A 24,819-nucleotide genomic window follows, 5' to 3' on the forward strand; every position below is an offset into this window, starting at 1 on the left:
TTAGAAGCCCTTAATGTGACAGTAGGCTTCCAGAGCAGCCAGGAGGATGTAGATCAGCCACAGGCTAACGAGGAGAAGGGTGGCAAGGGCTTTAGGGGTTTGGGGGCCGCCCAGTTCTCCGCCGACGGGTGCCCGTCGCCGGTACAGGAGCATGGCAATGCTGACAAAGGCAAAGATGGTGAAGAGCGTGACCGAGAAGGCCAGCGTGCCCGGCTGCACCCGAAATGGCTGGCCCTGACTGGCCCAGTAGCCGGCAGCAATGGTCCAGGCCACTCCGATCCCCAGGAAGACGTTGACGGCGTTGCTGCCCGTCACATTGCCGATGGATGCGTCAGCATACTGGTCTTGGATGGCAGCGACTTTGCTGGCAAAGGTATCTGCAGAGAAGAGAGAGAGAGAGAGAGAGAGAGAGGGATTCTACCAGAAAGGAAGCGAAGGTACTGCAGCGCTTCTTTCAGCCCCAGGGCCGAATCTCATTTCAGAGAAGCTGTCAGGGGCTGCATTCTAGTGGTGGGCGGGACCAAAGGCAAAAGGGGCGGGCCCCAAAAATACCAGCATATTTCAGTTTAAAGCTCTTGCTCCCAGTAGCTAAGCTTTAGGAGAGGCATCTCAAGTCTGCAAAATCCAGGAAGCCACCAAACAATGAGTGATGAAAGGGGTGCGGCCAGGGATTGAGGCTGTGGCCATCTGGGGAACCTTGGAAGACTGGACTGGGACTCCAGGAGAGTTTGGCCCCTGGGCCTGAGGTTGTTCTACCTCTGTTCAAGGTAGAAGATTAGACATTTACGGTACAATCCTATGGATGTTCAGACAGAAAAAAGTCCTACAACCCCTCACCTGGCTGGGGAACGCTGGGTGTTGTAGGACTTTTTCTGTCTAAACATGCATAGGATTGCACCCTTAGAGGATATTGGGTAAAATCCAACCTAAGTCCTACTTAGAATAGACCCATTGAAATAAATGAGAAGTTAGTCATGACTAACTTATGTCCTATTCATTTCAATAGGTCTACTCTAAGTAGGATTTAGGTTGGATTTCACCCACTGTCTAATCTTCTTTGCTGTTGTTCAGTCGTTCAGTCGTGTCCGACTCTTCGTGACCCCATGGATCATAGCACGCCAGGCCTTCCTGTTCTGCGCTCTCTCCCGGAGTGTGCTCAAGTTCATATTCATTGCATCCGTGATGCTATCTAGCCATCTCATCCTCTGCCGTCCCCTTCTCCTTTTGCTTTCAGTCTTTCCCAGCATCAGGGTCTTTTCCAGAGAGTTTTCTCTTCTCATTAGGTGGCCAAAATATTGGAGCTTCAGCTTCAGTATCTGTCCTTCCAATGAGCACTCAGGGTTGATTTCCTTTAGTATGGACTGATTTGACCTCCTTGCAGTCCAGGGGACTCGTAAGAGTCTTCTCCAGCACCACAGTTCGAAAGCATCAATTCTTCAGCGCTCAGCCTTCCTTATAGTCCAGCTCTCACAGCCATACATTACTACTGGGAAAACCATAGCTTTGATTAGACGGACCTTTGTCGGCAAGGTGATGTCTCTGCTTCTTACTATGCTGTCTAGGTTGGCCATAGCTTTCCTCCCAAGGAGCAAGCGTCTTTTAATTTCATGGCTGCAGTCACCGTCTGCGGTGATCTTGGAGCCCAAGAAAGTAAAATCTGTCACTGCTTCCATTTCTTCCCCTTCTATATGCCAGGAAGTGATGGGGCCAGATGCCATGATCTTAGTTTTTTTAATGTTGAGTTTCAAACCAGCTTTTGCACTCTCCTCTTTCACCCTCAACAAGAGGCTCTTGAGATCCTCTTCACTTTCTGCCATTAGGGTGGTATCGTCTGCATATCGGAGATTGTTGATAATTCTCCCAGCAATCTTAATTCCGACCTCTGATTCATCCAACCCGGCATTTCTCATGATGTACTCTGCATATAAGTTAAATAAGCAGGGTGACAATATGCAGCCTTGTCGTCCTCCTTTCCCAATTTTGAACCAATCAGTTGTTCCATATCTGGTTCTTACTGTTGCTTCTTGACCCTCGTACAGGTTTCTCAGGAGACAGGTAAGGTGGTCTGGTACTCCCATCACTTTCAGAATTTGCCACAGTTTGTTGTGATCCACACAATCAAAGGCTTTAGCGTAGTCAATGAAGCAGAAATAGACATTTTTCTGGAATTCTCTTGCTTTCTCCATGATGCAGCGAACGTTGGCGATTTGATCTCTAGTTCCTCTGCCTCTTCGAAACCCAGCTTGTACTTCTGGTAGTTCTCGGTTCGCATACTGCTGAAGCCTAGCTTGTAGGATTTTGAGCATAACCTTGCTGGCATGTGAAATGAGCGCAATTGTGTGGTAGTTTGAACATTCTTTGGCGTTGCCCTTCTTTGGAATTGGAATGTAAACTGACCTTTTCCAGTCTTGCGGCCATTGTTGAGTGTTCCAAATTTGTTGGCATATTGAATGCAGCACTTTAACAGCATCATCTTTTAGGATTTTAAATAGCTCAGCTGGAAGACTGTCATCTCCACTAGCTTTGTTGTTACTAATGCTTCCTAAGGCCCACTTAACTTCACTTTCTAGGATGTCCGGCTCAAGTTCAGTGACCGCACTATCATTGTTATCAGGGACAATCAGATCTTTCCTGTATAGTTCTTCTGTGTATTCTTTCCACCTCTTCTTAATCTCATCTGCTTCTGTTAGGTCCCTGCCTTCTTTGTCCTTTATCATGCCCGTCTTTGCACAAAACGTTCCCTTGAGATCTCCGATTTTCTTGAAGAGATCTCTAGTCTTTCCCATTCTGTTGTTTTCCTCGATTTCTTGGCATTGTTCATTTAAGAAGGCCTTCTTGTCTCTCCTTGCTATTCTCTGGAACTCTGCATTCAGTTGGATATATCTTCCCCTTTCTCCCTTGCTTTTTGCTTCCCTTCTTTCCTCAGCTACTTGTAAAGCCTCATCAGACAGCCACTTGGCTTTCTTGCATTTCTTTTTCTTTGGGATAGATTTCGTTGCTGCCTCCTGAACAATGTTACGGACCTCCGTCCATAGTTCCTCAGGCACTCTGTCTATCAGGTCTAATCCCTGAAATCTATTCCTCACCTCCACTGTGTATCCATAAGGGATATGATTTAGGTCATACCTGAATGGTTTAGTGGTTTTCCCGACGTTCTGCAATTTAAGCCGAAATTTTGCAAGAAGCAGCTCATGATCTGAGCCACAGTCAGCTCCAGGTCTTGTTTTTACTGACTGTATAGAGCTTCTCCATCTTTGACTGTAAAGGACATAATCAATCTGATTTCGATATTGACCATCTGGTGATGTCCATGTGTAGAGTCGTCTCTTGTGCTGTTGGAAAAGAGTGTTTGCTATGATCAGCGTGTTCTCTTGGCAAAACTCTATTAGCTTTTGTCCTGCTTCATTTTGTACACCAAGGCCATGCTTGCCTGTTATCCCGGTGATTTCTTGACTTCCTACTTTAGCATTCCAGTCCCCTATGATGAAGAGGACATCTTTTTTTGGTGTTAGTTCTAGAAGGTGTTGTAGGTCTTCATAGAACTGATCAACCTCAGCTTCTTCGGCCTCAGTGGTTGGGGCATAGACTTGAATTACTGTGATGTTGAATGGTTTGCCTTGGATTCGTACTGTGATCATTCTATCGTTTTTAAGATTGTACCCCAGTACTGCTTTTCCCGCCCTTTTGTTGACTATGAGTGCTACTCCATGTCTTCTAAGGGATTCTTGCCCACAGTGGTAGATATGATGGTCACCTGAATTAAATTCGCCCATGCCTGTCCATTTTAGTTTGCTGATTCCCAAGATGTCGATGTTCAATCTTGCCATCTCATGTTTGACCACCTCCAACTTACCTTGATTCATTGATCTGACATTCCAGGTTCCTAAACCATATTGTTCTTTACAGCATCGGATTTTCTTTTCACCACCAGACACATTCACAGCTGAGTGTCCTTTCGGCTTTGGCCCAGCCGCTTCACTCTTTCTGGCGCTACTTGGAAATACCCTCTGCTCTTCCCCAGTAGTATATTGGACACCTTCCGACATGAGGGGCTCATCTTCCGGTGTCATCTCTTTTAGCCTTGTGTTACGTTCCATGGGGTTTTCTTGGCAAGAATACTGGAGTGGGTTGCCATTTCCTTCTCCAGCAGACCACATTTTGTCAGAACTCTCTGCCATGACCTGTCCGTCTTGGGTGGCCCTGCACAGCATAGCTTATGGCTTCACTGAGTTACACAAGCCCCTTCGCCACAACAAGGCAGTGATCCATGAAGGGGTAATCCATGAAGGGTAATCCATGAATCCTTCATTAGCCATGAAGGGCTAATCTTCTACCTTATGATTTGTATATGGGAAGTTTCTGATTGGCACCAACCAAATGTTTAATGATGATTTTCACAAAAATGTCTAGAATCCTGATTTTTGACCTTCCAAGACAGGCTGGTCTCGACTCCGTCCTATCTTACGTCTTCCTTTCATTTAGATTCACATAACAATAAGCCAGAGTTCTAAAGAATCCAGTAAATTAAATGTACATATGACTAAAACAATAGCGTTGGAGGAGGAAGGTATTCTTTCTTCGTTTGTTTGAGATGATGCATAGCCAGCATCTCAGAAGAGGTATGCGTGTGAGCAAAGAGTGAGAATGCCTCTTTTAAGATGTGCACATTTTGCAAGTATTTGTATGGGGAAAATAACAGCTTAAAAATGGTGCCTGGCTTTATCAGGCACACCTTGTTTTCATCCGGTCCTTTTTAAAAATTGCTGATTAATTGCCCATATGTAGAGATTATATTAGGGTTGCCAATCAATTTTAATTAATCTTCCTTTGAATCCATTCATTATTTGAATCCAGTTAAATATTATGCCTGTAACTCACAGCCCTGCCAATGAAAACTGGCCACTAGGAATCAGCTAAAGCTTTCTACCAACTAAATGCAGCCTTCATATAGAGGTTCATATAAAATGCAGCATTTTGCAAATGCTTCTTGCAAGACTTGACGCTTGAGAGATTGAGCACTGTGGGTTTTGCAAAGGTAATGACCTTGCAAAGCAGTCGAGGTCTGGCAAAGTGTTCTTTTTTGAGCTGGCAGCTCACGTTCCACAAAGCTTATTTGCGGAGATGTTTTTGCAAAGCAAAAAAACGAAACAAAAAACCCTTTGTCATGAACTAGCAAGCTCAGCTCCTGGGAGGAGAGTAGTTTTATCTTTATGTGCTAATAATTGTGGTTAGGAACCCTAACCGATAAGCCAGAAAGAAGGCCAGTGGAGAGAGGTTTCCAAGCAAGGAACAAAGTCCGCAATCTAAGGGGTGAGTTGTTGGCAAGTGTTGGTACTAGAATTTTTGAAAACAAAGGGTAGCAACTCTGCACCTTCCCAGGATGCTGTGAAATCAGAACTAATATTTCAAGGAGGCAGATCTTCCACAATGTGTGTGTGTCTGTGTATGTCTCCTGCTGTGATTAAGCCTTTTAAAGAGCCTTGCTTGCAGCATGGGAGGGAGGAGGGAAAATCCCTTATCTCTGATTGGAGGGCAGGGGCCAGCCAGGGACCGCTCGCAGGCCATAGATTTTTCATCCCTGATATAGATTAGATACATAGATATTCCTCTCTGAGCTGTAAAAGCAGTTGGCCTTAAAAAAAAGAAAAAAGAAAAAAGGTTGCATCAGGCCGTTGTGCAACCTTTCTCCCCATCCTCTCCAGAACCCTTCATTCTCTGCGACACTGCCCATGTCATATATATTTGGGCATTGAAGCACTTTATGGGGTTGGTGTCTCTTTCAGAATGAGATTTAGCCTTATCACCATTTCTGCACCAGCCCGGCGAGAGAGAGAGAGAGAGAGAGAGAGCGCTTTTCTAATTTCTAATCCTGCTCTCCAGACGGTCTGTTAAATAGAGCTGCTTCTCTTTCCCTGCAACCCCCCCCCGCCACCCCCCACACCAGCCGCTGCCACCGCTTCTGGCTTTGTCAGCCACATGTTCAAGAAGTTAAATTTTCTGCTCTTTCATCCAAGACATTAATATGCGCACAAGGCTGGGCCGCAGTGAGTGCACCCTAAATAGCAAGAGCGGACTTGGGATTTGCTACAGCCCATGTGTGCTCCTGTGTTCATGTGTGTGTGTGGACTGGCCATAATCTAGATCTTGTCACACAGCTCTGTTTGCCTGCAGGCCTGCTACAGGCTACCTGCCAACTGCCTCAGAACCAGAAACGCCTATTTTGTTCCTAAGTTGAAAATGTATTTCATCTCCCCCTACCCGGCCCACTTACTTGTGGTTGACTGAGCTGTGTGGTGCTCTAGCACATAATAAACCAGAAGACAAAAGAAAATCTAAAATGTGCTGTTGCATTTTTTTTTAACTCTTGCCATTTTTTGAGGGCGCTCTCAAGATTTAAAAAAGAACCACCAACACCACCGATGTTTTATGTCCAATTAAGTAGAGCCTCTAGTGGCTTTTTACACGAGTACATCTACAAAGCTAAGCTAGTATGAAAACAGCTGAGCTTCTGTAGTGCCCCCCTGCCTCCCATGGCAATTGTCATTTTACTAAAGGTGCCGAGCAGGGCTGGCGCCAAGGGTAGGCATGGTTGGGCATATGCCAAGGGCCCACACCCCAGCAGAGGCCCACTGACAAGAAAAAGGAACGGTGACAAACACCTGGGACAGGAGTGGCATCAAGGGTCAGAAATGGTTGGGCACCTGCCGAGGGCCCACACTGCAGCAGGGGACCGCTGACAAGAGCCCCGTGGAGTTGCTTTCCCTTTTCACCCTTGCAAGCTGCTTGTTCATTTGCCTCTTGCTCTGGCCCAGACAAAGGTGGTGGTGAGAAGGAGGAGCAGGAGATGCCCTGGCCTCCTTGCTCACTGGCTCTGCCTGCCAAGCAAGCAAGTGGTAGCAACGAGGAGGAGGAAGAGCAATAGTAGTTGACGGTGAGAAGGTAGACTCACGGAGGGCGGGGGCCCATTGAGGGGGCCTTGCCCGAGGGCCCTCCAAAATCTGGACCTGGGAAAGATGGCTTGATACATTAGGGTGCCCACTCTTGGGAAGTTTGGTGACTGATCGCCCCGGTATTGCCCATCTCCCTGCAAGGAGGCCTTCTTCTTCACCCCCAGGAAATACATTGAAATTAAAATTACCACAGGAGGAGCCCAGTGACAAAAGCCCCCTGAGCTGCTCCTCCTCTTCATCACTGCAACTTGCTTGTTCACTTGCTTCTCTCGCTCTGGCGGTGGTGAGAAGGAGCAGCAGCAGCAGATGCCACGGCCAGCTTGCTCACCGGCTCTCTGCCTGTCAAGCAAGCAAGTGGTAGCAATGAGGAGGAGCAGCAGCAGCTTGGGCTCCTTGCAGGAAAGGCGGGATATAAATGTAACAAATAAAATGAAGAAATAAACCTTTTTTAGAATGAGGAAAAAACTGTGCAAAACCAGACAGCGAGCCATCAAATGGTCGGGAAAGAGGCTGGGCCAGCTGGAACGCTGGATTTGGCTCCCAGGAAAGCTGGATTGGGCCCCCAGGCTCCCTCCCTCCCTCCCGCCCACCCATCCCTCATTATGTCGGGCTGCACTGTTGATATTGCTCTGAGGGTGCCCGCTCCCGGCCCTCACTGACCGGGCACGGAGGTGCCCAAAGCCACGAAAACCACCGCTGTGACAGAGTCTTTGAGGCCGATGGTGCAGCCAAAGTGGGCGGCCAGGTCCCCGGTGAGGGCGGTGAGTACTCCAATGAGACAGATGGAGACGAAAAAGCAGGCCCAGCCGCACCAGTACTCGGTCGGTGGCACGAAGGCGAAGAGGACTTTCCAGAAAACCGTCAGGAAGTGCATGATGTAGTCGAAGCAGGATGGGAGGCGCTCTTCGCCGGAGTCGTCGTCCTCGTCGTCACCTGGCGGAGGTATTTATTTATTGAATGTGCTTTTGAATCGCTCCTCCACTCAGCGACCGGGTTCCCACGTCACGCTAACCCATGGTTTATTTGACTAAAAGCTCCGCAGAGCAGTGTGTTTTTTTACCAGCTGCCTAAAGGCTAGTAACGTGGAAGGAAACCTAAAGCGCCTGGCAAGGAAGCTCCACAGCTGAGGCGCTCCTACACAGAAGGGCTGCTGTGGGGACAAACTGAGCCCCAGCCAAACAACCGCATATATAATACACGTTTCCCACCCTTTCTCCTTCTTTGGCCTGCCCTGCTTGTCCCTTTAAAATACAGTGTGAGTTACGTGTGTGTGGGGGGGTCCCCTTGGGTGAGGAAACTCCAGTGGGGCGACTGCCACAAACATAATTTGGGGGGTTTCTTTCTCAGTCCCCCCTTCAGTCCAACATTTAGCCACGTTACTTCTGCTCAAATGCCCCACAAGCGCCTCTTTGGGGAGCGGTGTATGTTAGGCCGGCTTTCGCGTTAGACAAGCTGAGAGACAATCTCCCTCAGGTATTGTTGTTTTTAACAGCAAATACAAATGATTTAGTTCGTTATGATGGTATTTGTACCACTGGGATGGAGCAGGGGTGGGGGACAGAATGTGTTTGTTGTTGTTTTGCTTTAGGCCTCAAAATGTCTTGGGATGCTTGGGATAGGAGCACTTGGTGGTTGCCTAGCAACCAAGTATAGTGTTGCTGGGGGGAATTATCTGGTATTCACTAGGCCAGTATTCCCCAACCTGACCCCTCCAGATGCTTTGGACTACAACTCCCAGCATCCCTGATCATTGGCCATGCTAGCTGGGGCTGATGGGAACTGAAGTCTAAAACATTTGGAGGGCACCAGTTTGAGGAAGGCCTCGTTAGGCAAATATCTTCCTCTTTCCACAAATAGCCCTAGCTGACTCAGTCCTTCTCCCTGGCTGCTCCTTATACCTGGAACTGTCTCCCAGGATATTGCATCGCCCTCCCTCCTTTACTTCAAATCTCTTCTGAAATGAGTAAAAAAACCACTCCACCTTTTTCCACCAAGCCTTTGGTTTAATGCAGGGGTGCAGAACTTCAGCCTGGGGACCAAACCCCCCCCCAAAGGCCATGCCTCCTTCTCCTGACCCATCCCCTTTCCCCCACCGCAACCACTGATCATTTGGTGTTTCTCTAGCTTTTGTGCAGTTTTTCTGCCTCATTCTAAATGGTTGAAATGCTTTTCCTAAGGCTTAGTTACTGGTAAGAGCTGGGGGGGGGGGTTGGCTCTGCCCCAGCCCCTTTTACCTTTGGCCCTGTCCACCACTGGAATGTGGCCCCCAAATCCTTCTCCAAAATGGAATTTGACTGAAAGAGGGTCTCCATCCCTGGCTTAATCCTTCATCTGACACCAAAATGAAACTTGAAGGCTGTGTAACGGTGTTTCCTTTCCTTCACCCTGTATTACTATCGCCTCATTTCTCCTCCGGTGCATTGTCTCTCTCATTTTTGAGAATTAGACTGTAAGTTCTTTGGGGCAGGGACCCACTGTAATCTTTTAAAATTTCACATTACTTAGCAAAATGAGGTGATGCAATGGGCATCTGCTTCCAAACCCAGGGCTCCTAGTGCTAACAATCAAGAACGCACTGTGCAGCAATTCTGCCTCTTCCCCGCTCCCCTCTTAACTGATTTTCCACAGTAAGGAAAGAGACAGAAGAAGTGGTAAGAAAACACAGGAGGACTAGGAATGGAAGTCGACAACATTTGAATCCTCTGTAAAATTCCATGAATGAGGGAGTCCAATAGCACCACAAATACTTGTCTGGAAGCACCTGAGATGGGGATGCTTATTGGAAGTGGTTGGATGCAGCTGGAAACCCTCTAGGGTTTCAGGCAGGGATTTTTCCAGCCCTACCTAGAAACACCAGGGAACGAACCTGGGACCTTCTGCATGCAAAGCAGGGGGTCTGCCACAGAGTTATAGCCCGTCCCGGCTGCATCTCCCCATCACCATCGTTTTAACCCCACCCCCAATGTTCCCTGACGTGTTTCTTACCAGCACTGACAGTGACGGCGCTAACAAACTGCTCCCGCCAACTGCTGCTGCCAACTACAAGCGCCAAGTTGGTCTTCTTGATTAATTTGTCCACAGTGCTCTGGAAGAAGAGAACAGCGGGTGGGGGGTGAGTTTCAGTGGGGTGGCACTGGCAGATGGGGTAGTACCTATTACACTTCTTCTCCTCAACAACCACCACTTGTGGTGCATTGCTGCACTTGTGCAGCATTGCTGCAGTTGTTGTCTTGGCTGTTGGGTGCCAGCAGCCAAAAATGGCATGAGAAATGTCATCGCATCTTTGGGCACGGTGCCTCCCCTGCCTATGCAGCCGTGACAACAAGGGTACTGGAGCGTGCGGTGGTGTGAGAACTAGGGAGGCGGATTCAAAGGGGTGTTGAAAAGTGGGTACAGGGGAACGTATAATAACAATGCTGCTGCTGAAATTGGAAATGAGGCTTGCCCACTCCCCATATAATTGGCATGGAGGCATCAGGCCTGAGACAACCTGTCACAAAAAGGAAGCTTTGGGTTGAACAAAACACTAAGACAGTTTAACAGTGCCAGGGGGGTACGGAGTGTGTCAAGAGCAGGGCGACCAGGAGTAGGAGGACGCTGGAAACCAAGTCCTATGAAGAACTGGGTATGAAAGGGATGGGGTTGATTAGCTTGGAGGAGAAGATTAATTAAGGGGAGACATGAAAGCCGTCTTCTGCATGACAGCCCTTCAGATGTTAAGAAGATGGAGCAGACCCGTCCTCTGTTGCTCCAGAAGGCCGGACTAGAAGCAATGGGTGGAAATGGCAGGGAAGCAGATTCCGGCGAAACGTTAGGGAGAAACATCCGAACATTAGGAGCTGTTCACAGGAGCAGCCTGAATGAGAAACCAAATCAAGATCCATTGTCAGACCTCATGTGAAAATACTGCAAGCAGCGTTTGTAGGACCAAGAGGGCAGGAGGGGGAGGAACTGGGGGAGGTCTCTGGCAGATAATTGACTGAGGGAATCCATTATGTGGTCTTGTGGGGTAGAGAAGAAGCTGAGGACTGAGGAAGGGGTTTCTGACAGAAGTGGGGAATTCTAGGATCTCTACGGAACTCCCAGTGAGAGAGAGGGGTATCTTATTACCTTGAACTCGTAAGATTCCTCAATGATGACTTCAAGTCTTGGGTTCTCTCCCAGGCTGGGGCATCCCATTTTGGCTATTACTTCCTCTTCTCCTTCAGGAAGCCGGTTTTCGTTGGTGTCACCTGGAGTAGGATGGCAGTAAAGTGACTGGTACCCAGCACCCTCTCCCCCAGGTCTCTAGTCCCCTCTTTCCAACCTCTGACCTTCCCAATCCCTCCTCCATCACCCCTTATTCTCAATCTCCCTTCAAAACTGCTCCACTCCACCTCCCTATGACTCAAGATTCTGTTGTAGAGATACCAACTTATCTCCTGACTCGGCTACTGTGCCTTTTTGACAGCAGCCTGACATACAGAAATCAAGGAAGTGAAGCTTTTCCTATTGCTTTATCTCCCCACCACATTGCCTCCTTAATTTCTACACACCATGTTGCTGTTTAAAAGGCACAGGAGTAGGGCCAGGAAAAAAGCTGGCGTCTCTTTCTCCCCCACTTCCCCCACTCCCACAAGGATTGGAGAACTCTGGAAATGAGGCTGTTTCTCCATCAATTCTGCAAGATAGTTGGATTTGCCTCTGGATCAGGGCTGGACAAATCAATTTATTTCTGGTCTGTGTCCTGTATTCAGAAGTCTGTTCCATCCAGTTTCTGCATCAGTCTGTAATTTTTAAGAAATGCACAAAATGTGCATTTATTTCCATACAAAGTTTCCCTTAATATACATATTTTTGTAGACAATTTTTAAGCTGATAACTGCATCTCAAAATTCAGAGAAGTGCACAATCCAAAGGATACCTGTGAGCAGAATCCAATGGGGTGCTTATGGCCCCACCAATTCCTTCCCTCCCTGCTGATTCCCTTCCTCAAGTGGTGGGTCCTGGCAATTCCACTGCGCAAGCATCACCACCGCTTACTCAAGGGAGTTTTACTGCGTTCTTTAGGGAAGCCCTAAAACAAGCAGAAACACTCATTTCTGGAAGAAGGCAGGTCGGCGGAGTGCCCTTATGCAAACGTCCACCTGCCTCCTTCCAGAGACGAGTGTTTCCGCTCATTTTGAGTTGCCTCAGAAGTGCTAAATTGCCATTGCGCAAGCAGTGGGGGCCAGTTGCGCAACAGAATTGGCAGGGTGTAAGAGAATCTGCAGGGGCATGAATGGCCCGTTGGAATCTGCTCCGTGTTACTATTTACATTTTAGTCCAGGAAGAGTGAATTAGTTCAGTTCACTTAAAAATGAGGACCAGATGAAATTCTCCCCCAGCCCTACTCTGGACTCAAAAAAGTATGTGTGGTGGTAGGGGAATCCTGAGCTATCCCATCATTCTGAAATTGTACATGTATCATGTCTTCCTTATCTCCCTCTTCTACATGTTGTGGTCCAGCCCAAATCCCACTCCGCTCCACCCCTTAACTATCTTAGATCTTCTCCCTTGCACATTATATACACTTGCTCCTTGGCCACCCCAATTAGTGGTATAGTGGAGCCAGGGCTTGTAGGAATGCAGCCCGGGCACTTTTTTATTAGCAGCGACACTGATGTAATCTGGCACCCCCCTCAGATTTCCCTGTTCCCTCTGAGCTCAACTGCAATCCTCACAGTAGCCCTGGAAGGAGACAGAATGAATTTCCCCAGCAACAGTCTATTGTTCACTCTTGTAACACAATGTATTTTGAGGTGGCTTGGTCTTGAATGGGCAATTTCGACCCATTTGCTTTGCAGAAGAGCTGCTTCTGGTGGAGATGAAAACTGCTAGAACAGGTTTGCTGATAATGATCAACACAGCTGCTTGCATGTTTGGACTCTCCTTGGGGGCGTGGCTATGGGGTGTGTCATGATGAGCGCCTGCACTTCAAAATTAACCATAACACGAGTGTTCCTTTCCTTTCTTTGCTGACTCTCTGTGCTTACCGTGCCGTGGGCTCGTGTCCAGCAGCTCTGGTGGACCCAGCTCCAGGTGGAAGTTCTTGTTTTTCTCATACTCTTCATCGTCGATAATTTTAATTTCAATGTATTTCCTAGGGGTGAGAAAGAAGGCCCCCTCCCAGGGAGATGGGCAATAACAGGGTGATCAGTCATCCAAACTTCCCAGGAGTGGGCATACTAATATATCAAACCATCTTTCCAGGTCAATGCCAGCTTCAGGTTTTGGAAGGCCCTTGGGCAAGGTACCCTCAATGGGCTCCCACCCTCCTGCTCACCGCTATTGTCACCAGCTGCTGTTGCTCTTCCTCTTCCTCCTCCTTGTTGCTCCCACTTGCTTGATTGGCAGGCAGAGAGCCAGTGAGCAAGTCGGCCATGGCATTTCCTGCTCCTCCTTCTCAGCACCACCTTTGTCTGGGCCAGAATGAGAGGCAGGTGAACAAGCAGCTTTCAGTGGTGAAGAAGAGGAGCAACTCTGGGGGGCTCTTGTCGGTGGGCCCCTGCTGGGGTGTGGGCCCTCGGGAGGTGCCCAGCCATGCCAACCCTTGATGGCAGTCCTGTCCCAGGTATTTGTCACCGTTTCTTTTTCTTCTGTTTCTGCTCCTAGGCTTTTAAGCAGGGCCTGACAAATGGAAATTTAGCAGGCAAGGCTTTACTTGGCACGGAGATGAAGAGAGGAGAAAAGCATCATCGGCTTAATTTCTGTATAGCAGGCAGCTGTTATAGATGCAGGAATGGGGCCAACAGAAAAAAATCTGGCAAACCTTCGCCCAATGGCCTCCTCCTGACATCCCACCGCTATTCTTTCCTCGCCACCAGAATAGCTCATCTCAGCTTATCCACAACTCCGTGGCCTCTTGCTAGCCAAGCTGTGACCCACTACGGCAGCTTTTCCCAGAATGTGTTGGACCACAACTCCCATCATCCCACAGCTGGGTTGATGGGATTTCTAGTCCAATGCAGCTGGTGGGCACCAGGTTGGAGAAGGTTCTTCTACGGTCACATCTAGCCAGGCTTGGAAGCCTGAGTCTCGCTTGATGCCACCTGTTTAGTTCCCTAATTACCATAAAGAGAACGGCTGATCCTAAAGCGATGAAAGGAATATGGGGGTACATTGTTTGTTTGTTACATTTATATCCTGCCGTTCCCCTAAGGAACCCAAGGCGACATACATGATGCTCCTCCTCTGCATTTTACCCTCACAGCAACCTTGTGAGGCAGGTTAGCGTAAGAGTAAGTGACTGGCCCAAAGTCACCCAGTGAGCTTCATGGCTGAGTGGGGACTTGAACCCGGTCTCCCCAGGAGCAGTCCAACACTCTAACCAGTCCGCCACACTGGGGCTGCTAGGAGTTTGGGCGTACTGTCCCTTTCCCTAACATGGCCGGCTTTAGCCCTAACCTGATCCATGTGTCATAGACAGATAGACTCCCCGCAAACTGTGCTGTATTTACTTCAAGGAAGGGTCACCACTATCTTTACTGGCATGCCTCCTATGCCTTGAACAGCAGCCTGGCACACAGAATTAAGTTGGTGAAGGAATGGAGATAAGAAAAATAAGATGCCAAAAGCTTCCCTGATTTCATTTCTGTCTGCCAGGCTGTTGCTAAAAGATGCAGGAGCAGAGCCATCTAAAAACAACCGTTAACAGAAGAGACAGCGTGTGATTATTTATTTTTAAGGTCTGTTGAGCAACGGCTAGGAGGCCTTTTCCTCCCTTCCCTGGAAGAGGTGACGGTCCCAGCTAGCTAGCTCACACATGCGCGCCCCACAACATTTTTGCTCACACTTACTCATGTCTGCCACCCCTCTCAGGGTCTCACTTTTGGCCCCTCCCCTTGCACACGCTCACTCCTACATGCTCCTGTCAATTCACATGCGCGCCCATTGAAATCTACTCTTGCTCACGCCATCTCTGTCTGCTCGTGGCCCGCCAGCCACTCACCCCGACGCTTTCACATTGTCCTGCATGTGCTGTTGGCCAGATGTGCCACTCAGCTTCACCCTTCCACACACACATACCACCATCACCACTTTCCCCTTCTCATGCAATTAGGTCAGAGCCTGTCAAACCGGGAGCTGGAGGGTGCTGCAGTGTGAAAGATGGAGGGTGAAAGATTAATATTTCCAGAAATTAATTCCACATGTCTCATGAAACCGGAGGGAGAGTGAGGGTGGGAGAGTTTGGGGCGGGGGTGGGGGTTAAGGCAGCCAAGCAGAAAATTATGAGAAGATTTCTGAAATGGATGGATGTGTCTGTGTGTGTTTCTTCTATGCATCCTGGAACTGGCTTGGCTGTGCAACTTGTGAAATTTCCTCCTGAAGAAAAGGTGCAATTGAGCATATACAGAGTGCCTGTAACTAAGATCACCCCTCCCCATGGCCCTGCTCCCATGGTTTTAAAATCACCTTGGTGTGCAGTAAACATGCTGTTCCCCATTTCTTCGCTCTTGTCAGGAAAAGCTTTACAGCAAAATTTCAGCATATGTCAGGCCACTGTGTAAAAGGCACAGAAGCCCGGGGCAGGGCGGGGTGTGTGTGTGTGTGTATGAGTTGGATTCATATTAAGGCTGTATGAATTTTGTAAAATCCATTCTGTCTGAGTTTTGCAGATTATCAGGTGCTTTTCCTTCCATCGTCTGCTTGTTGGTGGAATCAGATTTTTTTTGGTTTCTCAAATTTTCGCAAATTCGCACTTGCACAAATTGCTCCCAAATTTCCATTTTCATGCTTTAGCTTGTGGGGGAAATGCACATTTTCAACCAGTGTTTTTTATTTTATGTAGTTGTCTATGACTAAATTTACATAAAATTCCAGAAAGTAAAAAAACATGGCCCGCAAGTTGGCAGAATCGGTGCAAGTCGGGAAAAGCTGGTGTGCTGTAAAATCTGCAGGCTGGATTTCTCCGACATCCCCAGCTGACATTCCCCACAAGTGACAAGGCAGGGAAGCAACTTAATGCATAAAATTATGAGATGATTTTTCAATGGCGCCGCCAGGGAAAAACTTGGGGGCAAAAGACAAGGGTCTCACTCAGAAGAATAAGCAGGACCTCCCCTCTTCCCCAAACAGCTGCAGGGCTGGCTTACCACCTTTTGAAGGAAGTGAAGAAATACTATTGCCATCTAAAGAGGCGGTTGGGGCGTAAGGCCATGAAGTCCAGAGTCTAAAATGCCCTAACTGATCTTTTATTTGGGGAGAGGGACCCTGGAATACAGGATGCTGCCGTATATGAGGTCAGATTATTTGTCCACCCAGCTCAGGGATGAGGAACCTCCATCCTGCGGACTTAATGCAGCCCATGTGGTTCTGCATCCAGCTTGCAAAGTTTGCTTGGGTTCTTTTTGGGGGCTCAGTGGCTTCGTGTCGCATGTGTTGCCCCAAGTCAAAGGCTAGGCCGGAGCCAGGAAGAGCAGCCACTGCTCCATCCAGGGCTGTCTGAGTCCTTTTCTCCATGTCTCTCCCAGCATGGGAGAGGCACAGAGTCCAGCACTGGGGCAATTACATCACTAGCCATGGCTGCACCCACCGATATCATCCAGCCCATGGAGGGCCTGGTGGGGGTGGAGTCAATGAAAGAAAACACAATTTCCACTTGTGTATTTCTGCTATTCCGTGAAATCACAGTGCCATCTAGAGGTTGTGTAGTGGAAAAGCAGTAAAGGAAACACTTTTCGTGTAGTGCTTGGACCTCAATTCTGTGACAAAACCGGAAGTAGATATAGTGGACTAATAGCCTCATGTAGAAAAGCTAATGGATTGTATTTTTATTTAAATTTCAGACATTGCTTCTAAATTTGTATCTATCCATATTAATTAGCATGTGCAGTTTTATACAAATCTATGTCCTCTCATATCTCTTTTCTTTTTGTTCGGTGATGCAACATGTAAATGACTACTCTACAGCGAACGCAGAGAGGATTCTTCCAGAGCAGCCCAGCTGCTCTAAAAATGTCATGTCTCTGTTCACCCACAGTTCAAATCTTGGCTTGTTTATTACAGACATTTCTCACCTGCCTTTCCAGCAAATTCCTAGAGCGACTTACCCCTCCCCGCCAAAAAAACATTGAAACAGATTAAAAACAGTAAAAACCTACACATAGCCTAGTAAAAGCGCAAAATTCTTATTATCAAAGAGCAGTGTAATACTCTGAGCAGATATAAAACAGTAAATTAAACAATTGGGAATTATTTTTTTAAAGTATTTGCCTGGTGCTGAACTGAGATCAGAGTAAGTGTGACTTAGGGTGGCCATCCGTCATCTTTTACAAAGGACTGTTCTCTATTGGAAGGCTTCCTCTGTTTGAAAGGCTATTCGGTCTAATTCCAGTTTAAAGACAAAGGACCGTAAGAACTGTTGCTCATTATCCACTGTTAGCACCTGGATGGCAGGCTGAACAGGTCATCTGGTTACAGTCTTCCACACTATGGTAAGATGTACTGTATTTCTATTTAAATCATAATAATTATTTCTACATTTGCATCTTTATAGGATAAAAGTATCTGGGGCTGTTCACACAACACACTAACCCACACTCAGTGGTTGAGTATGGGTTGTTGTTGAACCGTGGGTTAGCGTGTTGTCTGAATCCAGGAGATTTTCCACAGGGTGGCTTGTTAACCATGCAGTGTGCCTTATTAACCACCCTGAACAACCCAACAACAAACTATGGGTTCTCAAGGAGGCTTGTTCGAGAAAAATAAGCCATACTGCATGGCTAACAAGCCACAAGCCATCCTACAGAAAATGTCCTGGGTTCAGACAACACACTAACCCACGGTTCAACAAACAACCCACGGTTCAACAAAAACCCACACTCAACCACTGAGTGTGAGTTAGTGTGTTGTGTGAATCCAGTCTTGATGTGAAGATTTACTGGTTACTGTCAGATTCCAATCCTTATGTTCCATATAAAACAGCTAAGGCTGCGAAACATACTCGTTACACTCTGAACGCAAATGCTGTTCCCTGTGTAGGTTAACCTGAGTCATGTTTTATGTTTTGTTATTACGTGATGTTTTAAATGATGCTGTTTGCATTGACTGGGTTTGCATGATCACGCAGGGAAAATAAGCCATGGTGGCTTATTCCACACACCCCACGTGCCCATCACGTGCCGGGGTGAGCTGCAGAATTACCTTCGGCAGAGCAGCTTGTTGGGTCATGTGAATGTGGCCACCCAGAACCCCACAATAGCCCATGTGTTATGGGTGGCTTGTTACCCACAGCAACAAGCCACCTTGGCTGGGTTCGCGTGACATGACAAGCTGCGCTGCTGAGAGTAATTATGCATATCCTGCCAGCATACAACTGACACACGCAGGGTGGGGGAAATAAGCCACTGTGGCTTATTTGCCCTCCGTGATCATGCGAACTGTTCCACCGGCTGTTAGTCACATATAATAAAATGACTGACTGTAAATGATTGACTTATTGACTCTAAATTGACCCAAGAGCCAGTGTGGCATAGTGGTTAGAGTGCTGGACTGGGACTCAAGAGATCCGGATTCCAGTCCACGCTTGGCCATGAAGCTCATCGGGTGACTTTGGGCTAGTCACTGACTCGCAGCCTAACCTACTTCAGGATTGTTGTGAGGATAAATTGGAGAGAAGGAGGATTATGTAAGCTGGCTTGGGTTGCTTGCAAGAAAAATGGTGAGATATAAATAAATAAATAAACAAGCAAGCAAGCAAGCAAACAAAATGAACACATGCAAGGCTTATGCACATTGCTGTCCTCTTCTTTGGTGATGCATTTCCACTTTTTTTGTGATTTATAAGTGGCCACCCTATAAACCTTCCCAGGGACACCATGCCACAATTGAGGCACAGACCTTTGCTCTAGCAGCCATCCCTCACACTACAACCAGTGTTGCCTGCAGATGAGGGGGGAGGTCTTGAGCTAGATGCCTTCAGTAGGTCCACCTTCTCCCTTGCTGAAGCTGTCCCTGCGACTTCACTTGTGTCCCGCCCCTGCCGCGGCCCAATCCAGCCAGACAGACAGAGAACGGAAGACAGGTGGAGGCTGCAGCTCCTTCTCCTTGTTTCTGTCACTGTTCAGTCGCTCGGAGAAGGCAACCAAAGGAGGGAGAGCAGCAGGGTCAGAGGGCTTCAGGGGCTGGCAGTGGCCCCCCTGCTGGGGTGTGGACCACGGCAGGTGCCCAGTGATGCTGACCCCTGACGCTGGCTCTGCCTCAGACAGCTACATTAGACCAGCATCCTCAGCACCCATTGTGAATTTCTGCACACACCTCCCTTTTCCCCACTCTCAGACCGCGCTGTCCATTCCCACTTGCCATCTTCTTCCACACGCTGTGCCCACCCCGACCTCCTCACCCCACCCCCATTATCCCATCCCTTACATGGTCTCATCATTCTGGAACTCCACTTTGCCAGCAACCTCCTCGTAGTCCTCTCCGGCCTTAGCAGTGCCCTCGATGGTGTGGAAGGGGATGGCCACTCGTCCGCGGGCCCCTGAGGTCCTCAGCACTTTGATGCGCGCGGCACCCACGCTCTCACTCACCCGCATGGATGCCCCGTCAAAGGTGAAGATGCCAGCGTGGTCATCATCGAAGATCGTGACAGTGGCCATCTTGGAGGGTCCCAGGCAGGCTTTGGGGTGTGGTTCAGGGCCTGGCTCAGCCCAGGCCACTCGCACGTTGCTGAGGTGGACGTAAAAGTACTCATCCTCTTCAAAAATGTCATCATCAATTATTCCGACCCGCACCTCCTTGTGGGTCTCCCCTGGCTTGAAGAGCAACGTGCCCTCAGCAAATTCATAGTCCGAACCAGCATTGGCTGTTCCGTCCTCTGTGCGGAAGTCCACTCGCAGTGTGACGCGGGCCGGGTCCCCTCCTCGGCGGGCCACGGTCAGCACCACTGAGCCACAGTTCTCGAAGCATTGGTAAAGCACTGGCTCAAAGCCGACTTTAGTCACTGACTCATCTTCTTCCGTGGGCACTTCCTGCATGCTGATGGCTTTGCGAGCCTGGTCAGCAGCATGTTTCTTGAGAATGTTCCCTGCTCCGATCATCATGCGGGTGGCCTGGATGCGGTAGAAGGCCCTGCTTTTCTGCTGTTGGACCAGTACGTGATAGTTGGCCATCTCGATAAGCTGCTCCATGTCCTTTTCCGGATGTTTCTGTTTGAGATCCCTCAAAGTGCGGGCCATATCGCGGCGGGCCTCATCATCTTGGTCCTTTCCACCATCAACAAGGCCTTCGGATCCTTCCTTTAACGAGTTATCCAACTCCATGTCCAGTTTTGGATAGCCAGTGTCACCCTCGGTCTCAATAATGAGGCCCCGAGCCTTGTCAGCACGGTATTTTTTGTGGACATACTTGTAGAAGAGGAGCCTCCGGTCTGCCACCCAAGCCTGAACTACACAGAGCGGGAAGAAGAGAAAGGTAAGGAGGCCTTCCCATAATTCCACTATGCCAGGAGAGAACCAGGCCAGGATGAGGTACAGCCAAATGTAGGCGAAGATGCTCCACGCGGCCGTGACGAAGAAGACCCGCAAGTGCTTGATGCGCCGTACCTCCCCCTCGGGGACCACATGGACGCAAATGGCAATGATGATGAACATGTTGAAGGCGGCACTGCCAACGATGGTGCTGGGCCCCATGTCTCCTGCGTGGAAGCCATGGCCCACGATCTCGATGATGGAGAGAAGGATCTCAGGCGCCGAGGAACCCAGCGCCATCAGGGTCAGGTTGGAGACGGTCTCGTTCCAGATGCGGATAGTGGTGGTAGTGGTCTCGCCGTTGGGCTTCTTGATGGTGATTTCCTTTTCCTGCGAGGTGATGACTTCGATGGAGGCCATGAAGCGGTCAGCAATGATGGACATCCCCAGGAACATGTAGATCAAGGCCACAAAATAAACAATGGCCCGCGCCACCTTGTCACCCACAGAGGGGTTCTGGGGGAGCCACACTGGTAGGATCACGCCTTCCTGGCATTCAGTGGTCTCCTGGCACTTAGCACTCCGGTTGCCACCATCTGGAGACACTGCCCCAATCCCAGGTGGGCCCAGGTGGTCATCCACTGTTGCCAGTGGTGACGGGAGGAACAAAGCCAACAGCAGGGCAGAAGCCTTCAGCTGAGACAGACGTGACATGGTGAAGAAGATGGCACCTGTTAGGAAGGAAAGAGAGTGTTGTGTTACTGAGGCGACTGGACATGGCTGGCGTTTTGGTGTCTCGGCAGAATATCTGAAACGTCCAGGCTGTGGCTGGAAGTTTCTGTGGGCTCTGGACAGGAGACACTCAGCAAACACGTCAAACATGGGTCCTTACATCAACCCCGCTCACTAAGTAATGATATGACTAAGTCCTCACAACCCAGTGGGGTTGAGGGCAGGAGGGTTACCAGTACCAGGAACTCTAGTCCCAACTCCCTTTAATCTACCCTGTCACAGTCCCTTGTGAAAATGGGGACAAGAGGAGGTTGGCCATCCGGCAGAATGGAGGAAGAATGAGCTCTTGCTCCAAAAAGGATGGTGACAGGGGAACGAGTCGTAAAGCACTTCCAGCTTTGTGCTTATTTTTTCTGGGCCTAGAGCTGCATTCCAGGAACACTGAGCCTGTGAACAGAGTGAGAGTAGAAGGAGCCAAGGCAGAACCAGACAGGTCAGGGATGGGGTGATGTGGTTGGCCATGGTCAAAACCCAAGAGAAACCCTACTTAGTGTAGACACATTAAAATGAATGGGACTAAAGTCCCATTAACTTAAATCCCATTCATTTCAATGGATCTATTCTAAGTAGGACTTATGGTGGATTTTGCCCAGTGTGTCCTACTTTACTGAGGATAGTCTATTTGAAGGGATGTCAGAGGACAGTCCTCTATTTGAAGGGCTGGTCAGTCCAAGTCTGGTTTAAACATAAAGAACCCTAAGAAGGGAGAACAGCAAAGGCCTGAACATTGCCCAGACACAGCTAGTACCTGGAAAATAGACTCAGCAGACACACAGGTCCCCTGGTCACTGTCTTCTCCTCTGAGATGAGATCTCTTGTATGTTTCTTTAAATTATAGTAATCATTTCTAAATTTGCATCTATACACATGTGCAAATTTTAGGTAAATATGTGCCCTGTTTTCCAGCAATGTGTAAGTGGCTACCCTAACAGGGTAGAACATGGGGGAAAGTGGTGACCTAGGGGAATCTGGAGTAGGCTGACTTTTTAGACCTCAATACCAGCGACCATTTCTGGGCTGGTGGACCCTCTGCAAAGGCGATGGGCCCCCAAATATTTGCCTAGCCTGCACTCCAGCCTTCTTCAACCTCGTGCCCTCCAGATGTGTTCAACTGCAACTCCCATTGTCCCCAGCTACCTTGTTGGGGACAATGGGAGTTGTAGTCTAACGCATCTGGAGGGCACCAAGTTGGGAAAGGCTGGTGTACATCCTTCCAAATGGGTTTCCATCTCCTAATTCCCCTGCCTGCCTGCCTCTGTCTGTCTGTCTGTCCTTCTCACACACACACACACACACACACACACACAACACATGCACACACATTACTGCTATCCCTTGGTAACCCTGCTTGGGCCCAGAACGGATTTTGTGTTCAAAGCTTTTATTTTTTTAAACTTCTAGAATTCTAGAATAAAATATTTCCAAAAGGGGCTCTCCCATCCTTCCTCTTTCACACCTTTTCTGCAAGAGGGGAGACAGCCTCCTCACCTCCCCCCCCCCATTCCCCTCCTACACCACTGCCACTGACTGATGCTGACAAATGGATTTCATTCCCCCCGCCTCTAGACCCAGGAATAGAATGCAGGATCTATTTTTTGCCTCTCTTACACACACACACACACACACACACACACTGATGGCACCAATGCAAGATCACACCCCTGTGCCCCCATTCATTAATCCAGAACAACTATTGCTTTCTGATTCAATATTTGCAGTCACTGATGGATTAGAATCCCTAACCTTCCCATAAATGAAATGAAATGAAGACTGAAAGGAAGCGGTGGGAGGGAAGGAATCCACTTTTAACCATCCTCCTTTTTTCTGGCAGACCTTAAAGGATCTACTTTGTGTGTGTTTTTACTAGAACCCCCAGATCCACCAACAGAAAACTGTTACAAAAGACATACACTTAGAAGTAAAGAACGCTGAGCCCAGGAATTTGTTTTGGGTACTAGAACTGAACAGAGTTGTTCACTGTCCTTCTGCACAAAAACCGACTCCTGTTTAAGCTTTCTTCATTTCAACAGTATAATTTAGTTGGGTGTGATTGTGTGTCATTTTACTGTTGCTATTTTTAAAGAATTGGGAGTCAGAAATCCTTGCTGATCTACTAGAAAATCACCCAAAGATCTAGCAGTACATCCAGGTATACCTTCTGACCATTCCTATGGTAGACCACCAATCTCTACCTGTTTATTGCAGGAGTGGACAACTGTGGCCCTCCAGATATAGATGGACTACAATTCCCAGCACTGCTGATTACCAGCTGGGGCTGATGGGAGTTGGAGTCCATACCATGCTCATCCCTACTTTCTAAAATGAGGCATGATCTGGGAAAACTAGATCATTTTTCCTCCCTCTCTCATCATACTAAAAAATTGGAGTCATCCCAATGAGAGTGATCGGCAGACACAAGAATGCACTTCTTCACGCAAAGGACTTAATGGCAGCGGTGGGGGTCTCGGCAGATCACTTCATAAATATATCCTTTTGTTCTGCAAACCGGAGTACATACGTAACTTAGCCATTCCCCATCTTGATGCACTCTAAATGGGACTACAACTCCCATCACCAATGCAGCCATTGGCCATGCTGGGTGGGTATGATGGAAGTTGTAGTCCAACATGTCTGGGCAGCCCCAGGCTGGGGAAGGCTGTAAAAATAATTTGACAATTCTAGTGTTGCCTTTCTCCCGCTTTTTTTTTTGTGTGAGGGCATTTCTACATGTGGCTTTTATCCCACCCCTTTACCAAGACTTTTGCTTCTGGATTCTTTGCAGGATTAAGATCAGCTCCTTTACACATGCTGGGGGGGGGGTCTTTCTCTGTCTTTCTATATGATTTCCATACAACCACTAGATGGCACTGTGGTATAGTGGAATTGCACAATTACATGAGATTCTCATTCCACCATTTCTAAATAATAACAGACTTTCCTCGTTAGGAAAAAAACCACAATAATGGTTGAAAAGCATGGGCCCCAGAGGATGACAACATCATGTAAAAGACCCTCAGACTACTGTGAGTGAACAATCACGAGCGCACAATAAAAGCCTCATTTTGGCAAAGTGCCGTGATGTTGGCAGGTAAATGTCTAGGGAAAAATGAGTAGAATGCACCAGTGTCTTACTATGAAAATCATGGTTCCCTAAGCCAGGGCCTTGCTAGCCTGTTAGATAATCTAGCCCTGGTCTAAATGGCTTCAATCTTCATCATCATAAAAAAAAATAAACGACAAGTGGGGGCCAAGTGCAGCTATTCTTGACTTTCCTACAACCTTTCCACCAACTGCCTGAAGGGAGGTTGCTGACCACAGTGCTCCACAGGCCACAGTTTAGCAACTTCTCCCGTATGGCTGATGCTGGCACGAGAAGCAGTAATTGGCCATTGGCTTGGATAGCTTTCAAAGCAGGTCAGGTTAATTAACTGAGGACAGGTTTGTTAATGACCATGAATCGTGACGGCCACGTAAAACCTCTGTGTTTAGAGACAGTCTACCACAGAATACCAGTTTTGGGGAGAAACAGCAAGGGGAGGTAAAGGTGCCGTTGTGCTCATGTCCTCTTGTGGGCTTCTCAGAGGTATCTTACTGAGGTCCACCAAGGCCACAATGCTGGACTTAATGGACCTTTGGGTCTGATCCAGCAG

General features: G+C 48.2%; 2 protein-coding genes across 3 annotated transcripts in view; one reads left to right on the forward strand and one right to left on the reverse strand.

The window, feature by feature from the left end:
* Positions 1–17,356, forward strand: part of PLCB3 (phospholipase C beta 3) — an 83,124-nt gene extending 65,768 nt beyond the window's left edge. The window contains exon 32 of the mRNA XM_084823477.1: positions 17,305–17,356. The gene's annotated coding sequence lies outside the window, so the exon portion shown is untranslated. The remainder of the gene's footprint in view (positions 1–17,304) is intronic.
* Positions 1–24,384, reverse strand: LOC146334396 (sodium/calcium exchanger 3-like). Of its 2 annotated transcripts, XM_084823487.1 has the most exons (7): positions 19,338–24,384; positions 12,991–13,071; positions 11,322–11,326; positions 11,061–11,224; positions 9,936–10,035; positions 7,611–7,883; positions 1–377 (listed from the first exon to the last, which is right to left on the reverse strand). In XM_084823487.1, the coding sequence occupies exons 1-7, from the start codon at positions 21,257–21,259 to the stop codon at positions 1–3; spliced, it is 2,922 nt and encodes a 973-aa protein (XP_084679613.1). In that variant the 5' UTR covers positions 21,260–24,384. The 2 variants fall into 2 exon arrangements, with proteins under 2 accessions (XP_084679613.1, XP_084679612.1); XM_084823486.1 differs by lacking the exon at positions 11,322–11,326 and having other exon boundaries at positions 11,061–11,182; positions 12,965–13,071.
* Between the last annotated feature and the right edge of the window lie 435 nt (positions 24,385–24,819).

Source organism: Heloderma suspectum, chromosome 17, assembly GCF_057233095.1.
Source record: "Heloderma suspectum isolate Gila_16-S chromosome 17, 16-S_ref, whole genome shotgun sequence".
NCBI classification, from domain to species: Eukaryota; Metazoa; Chordata; class Lepidosauria; order Squamata; family Helodermatidae; genus Heloderma; species Heloderma suspectum.

Excerpts from the sequence above, each read along its gene's own strand:
- LOC146334396 (XM_084823487.1), bottom strand. The coding sequence starts at position 21,259 with ATGTTTGACGTGTTTGCTGAGTGTCTCCTGTCCAGAGCCCACAGAAAC. Across the intron at positions 13,072-19,337 it reads TTCCAGAATGATGAGACCAT|GAAATACATTGAAATTAAAA; the intron begins GTAAGGGATGGG and ends TCTCACCCCTAG. Across the intron at positions 7,884-9,935 it reads CGCCGTCACTGTCAGTGCTG|GTGACGACGAGGACGACGAC; the intron begins GTAAGAAACACG and ends TACCTCCGCCAG.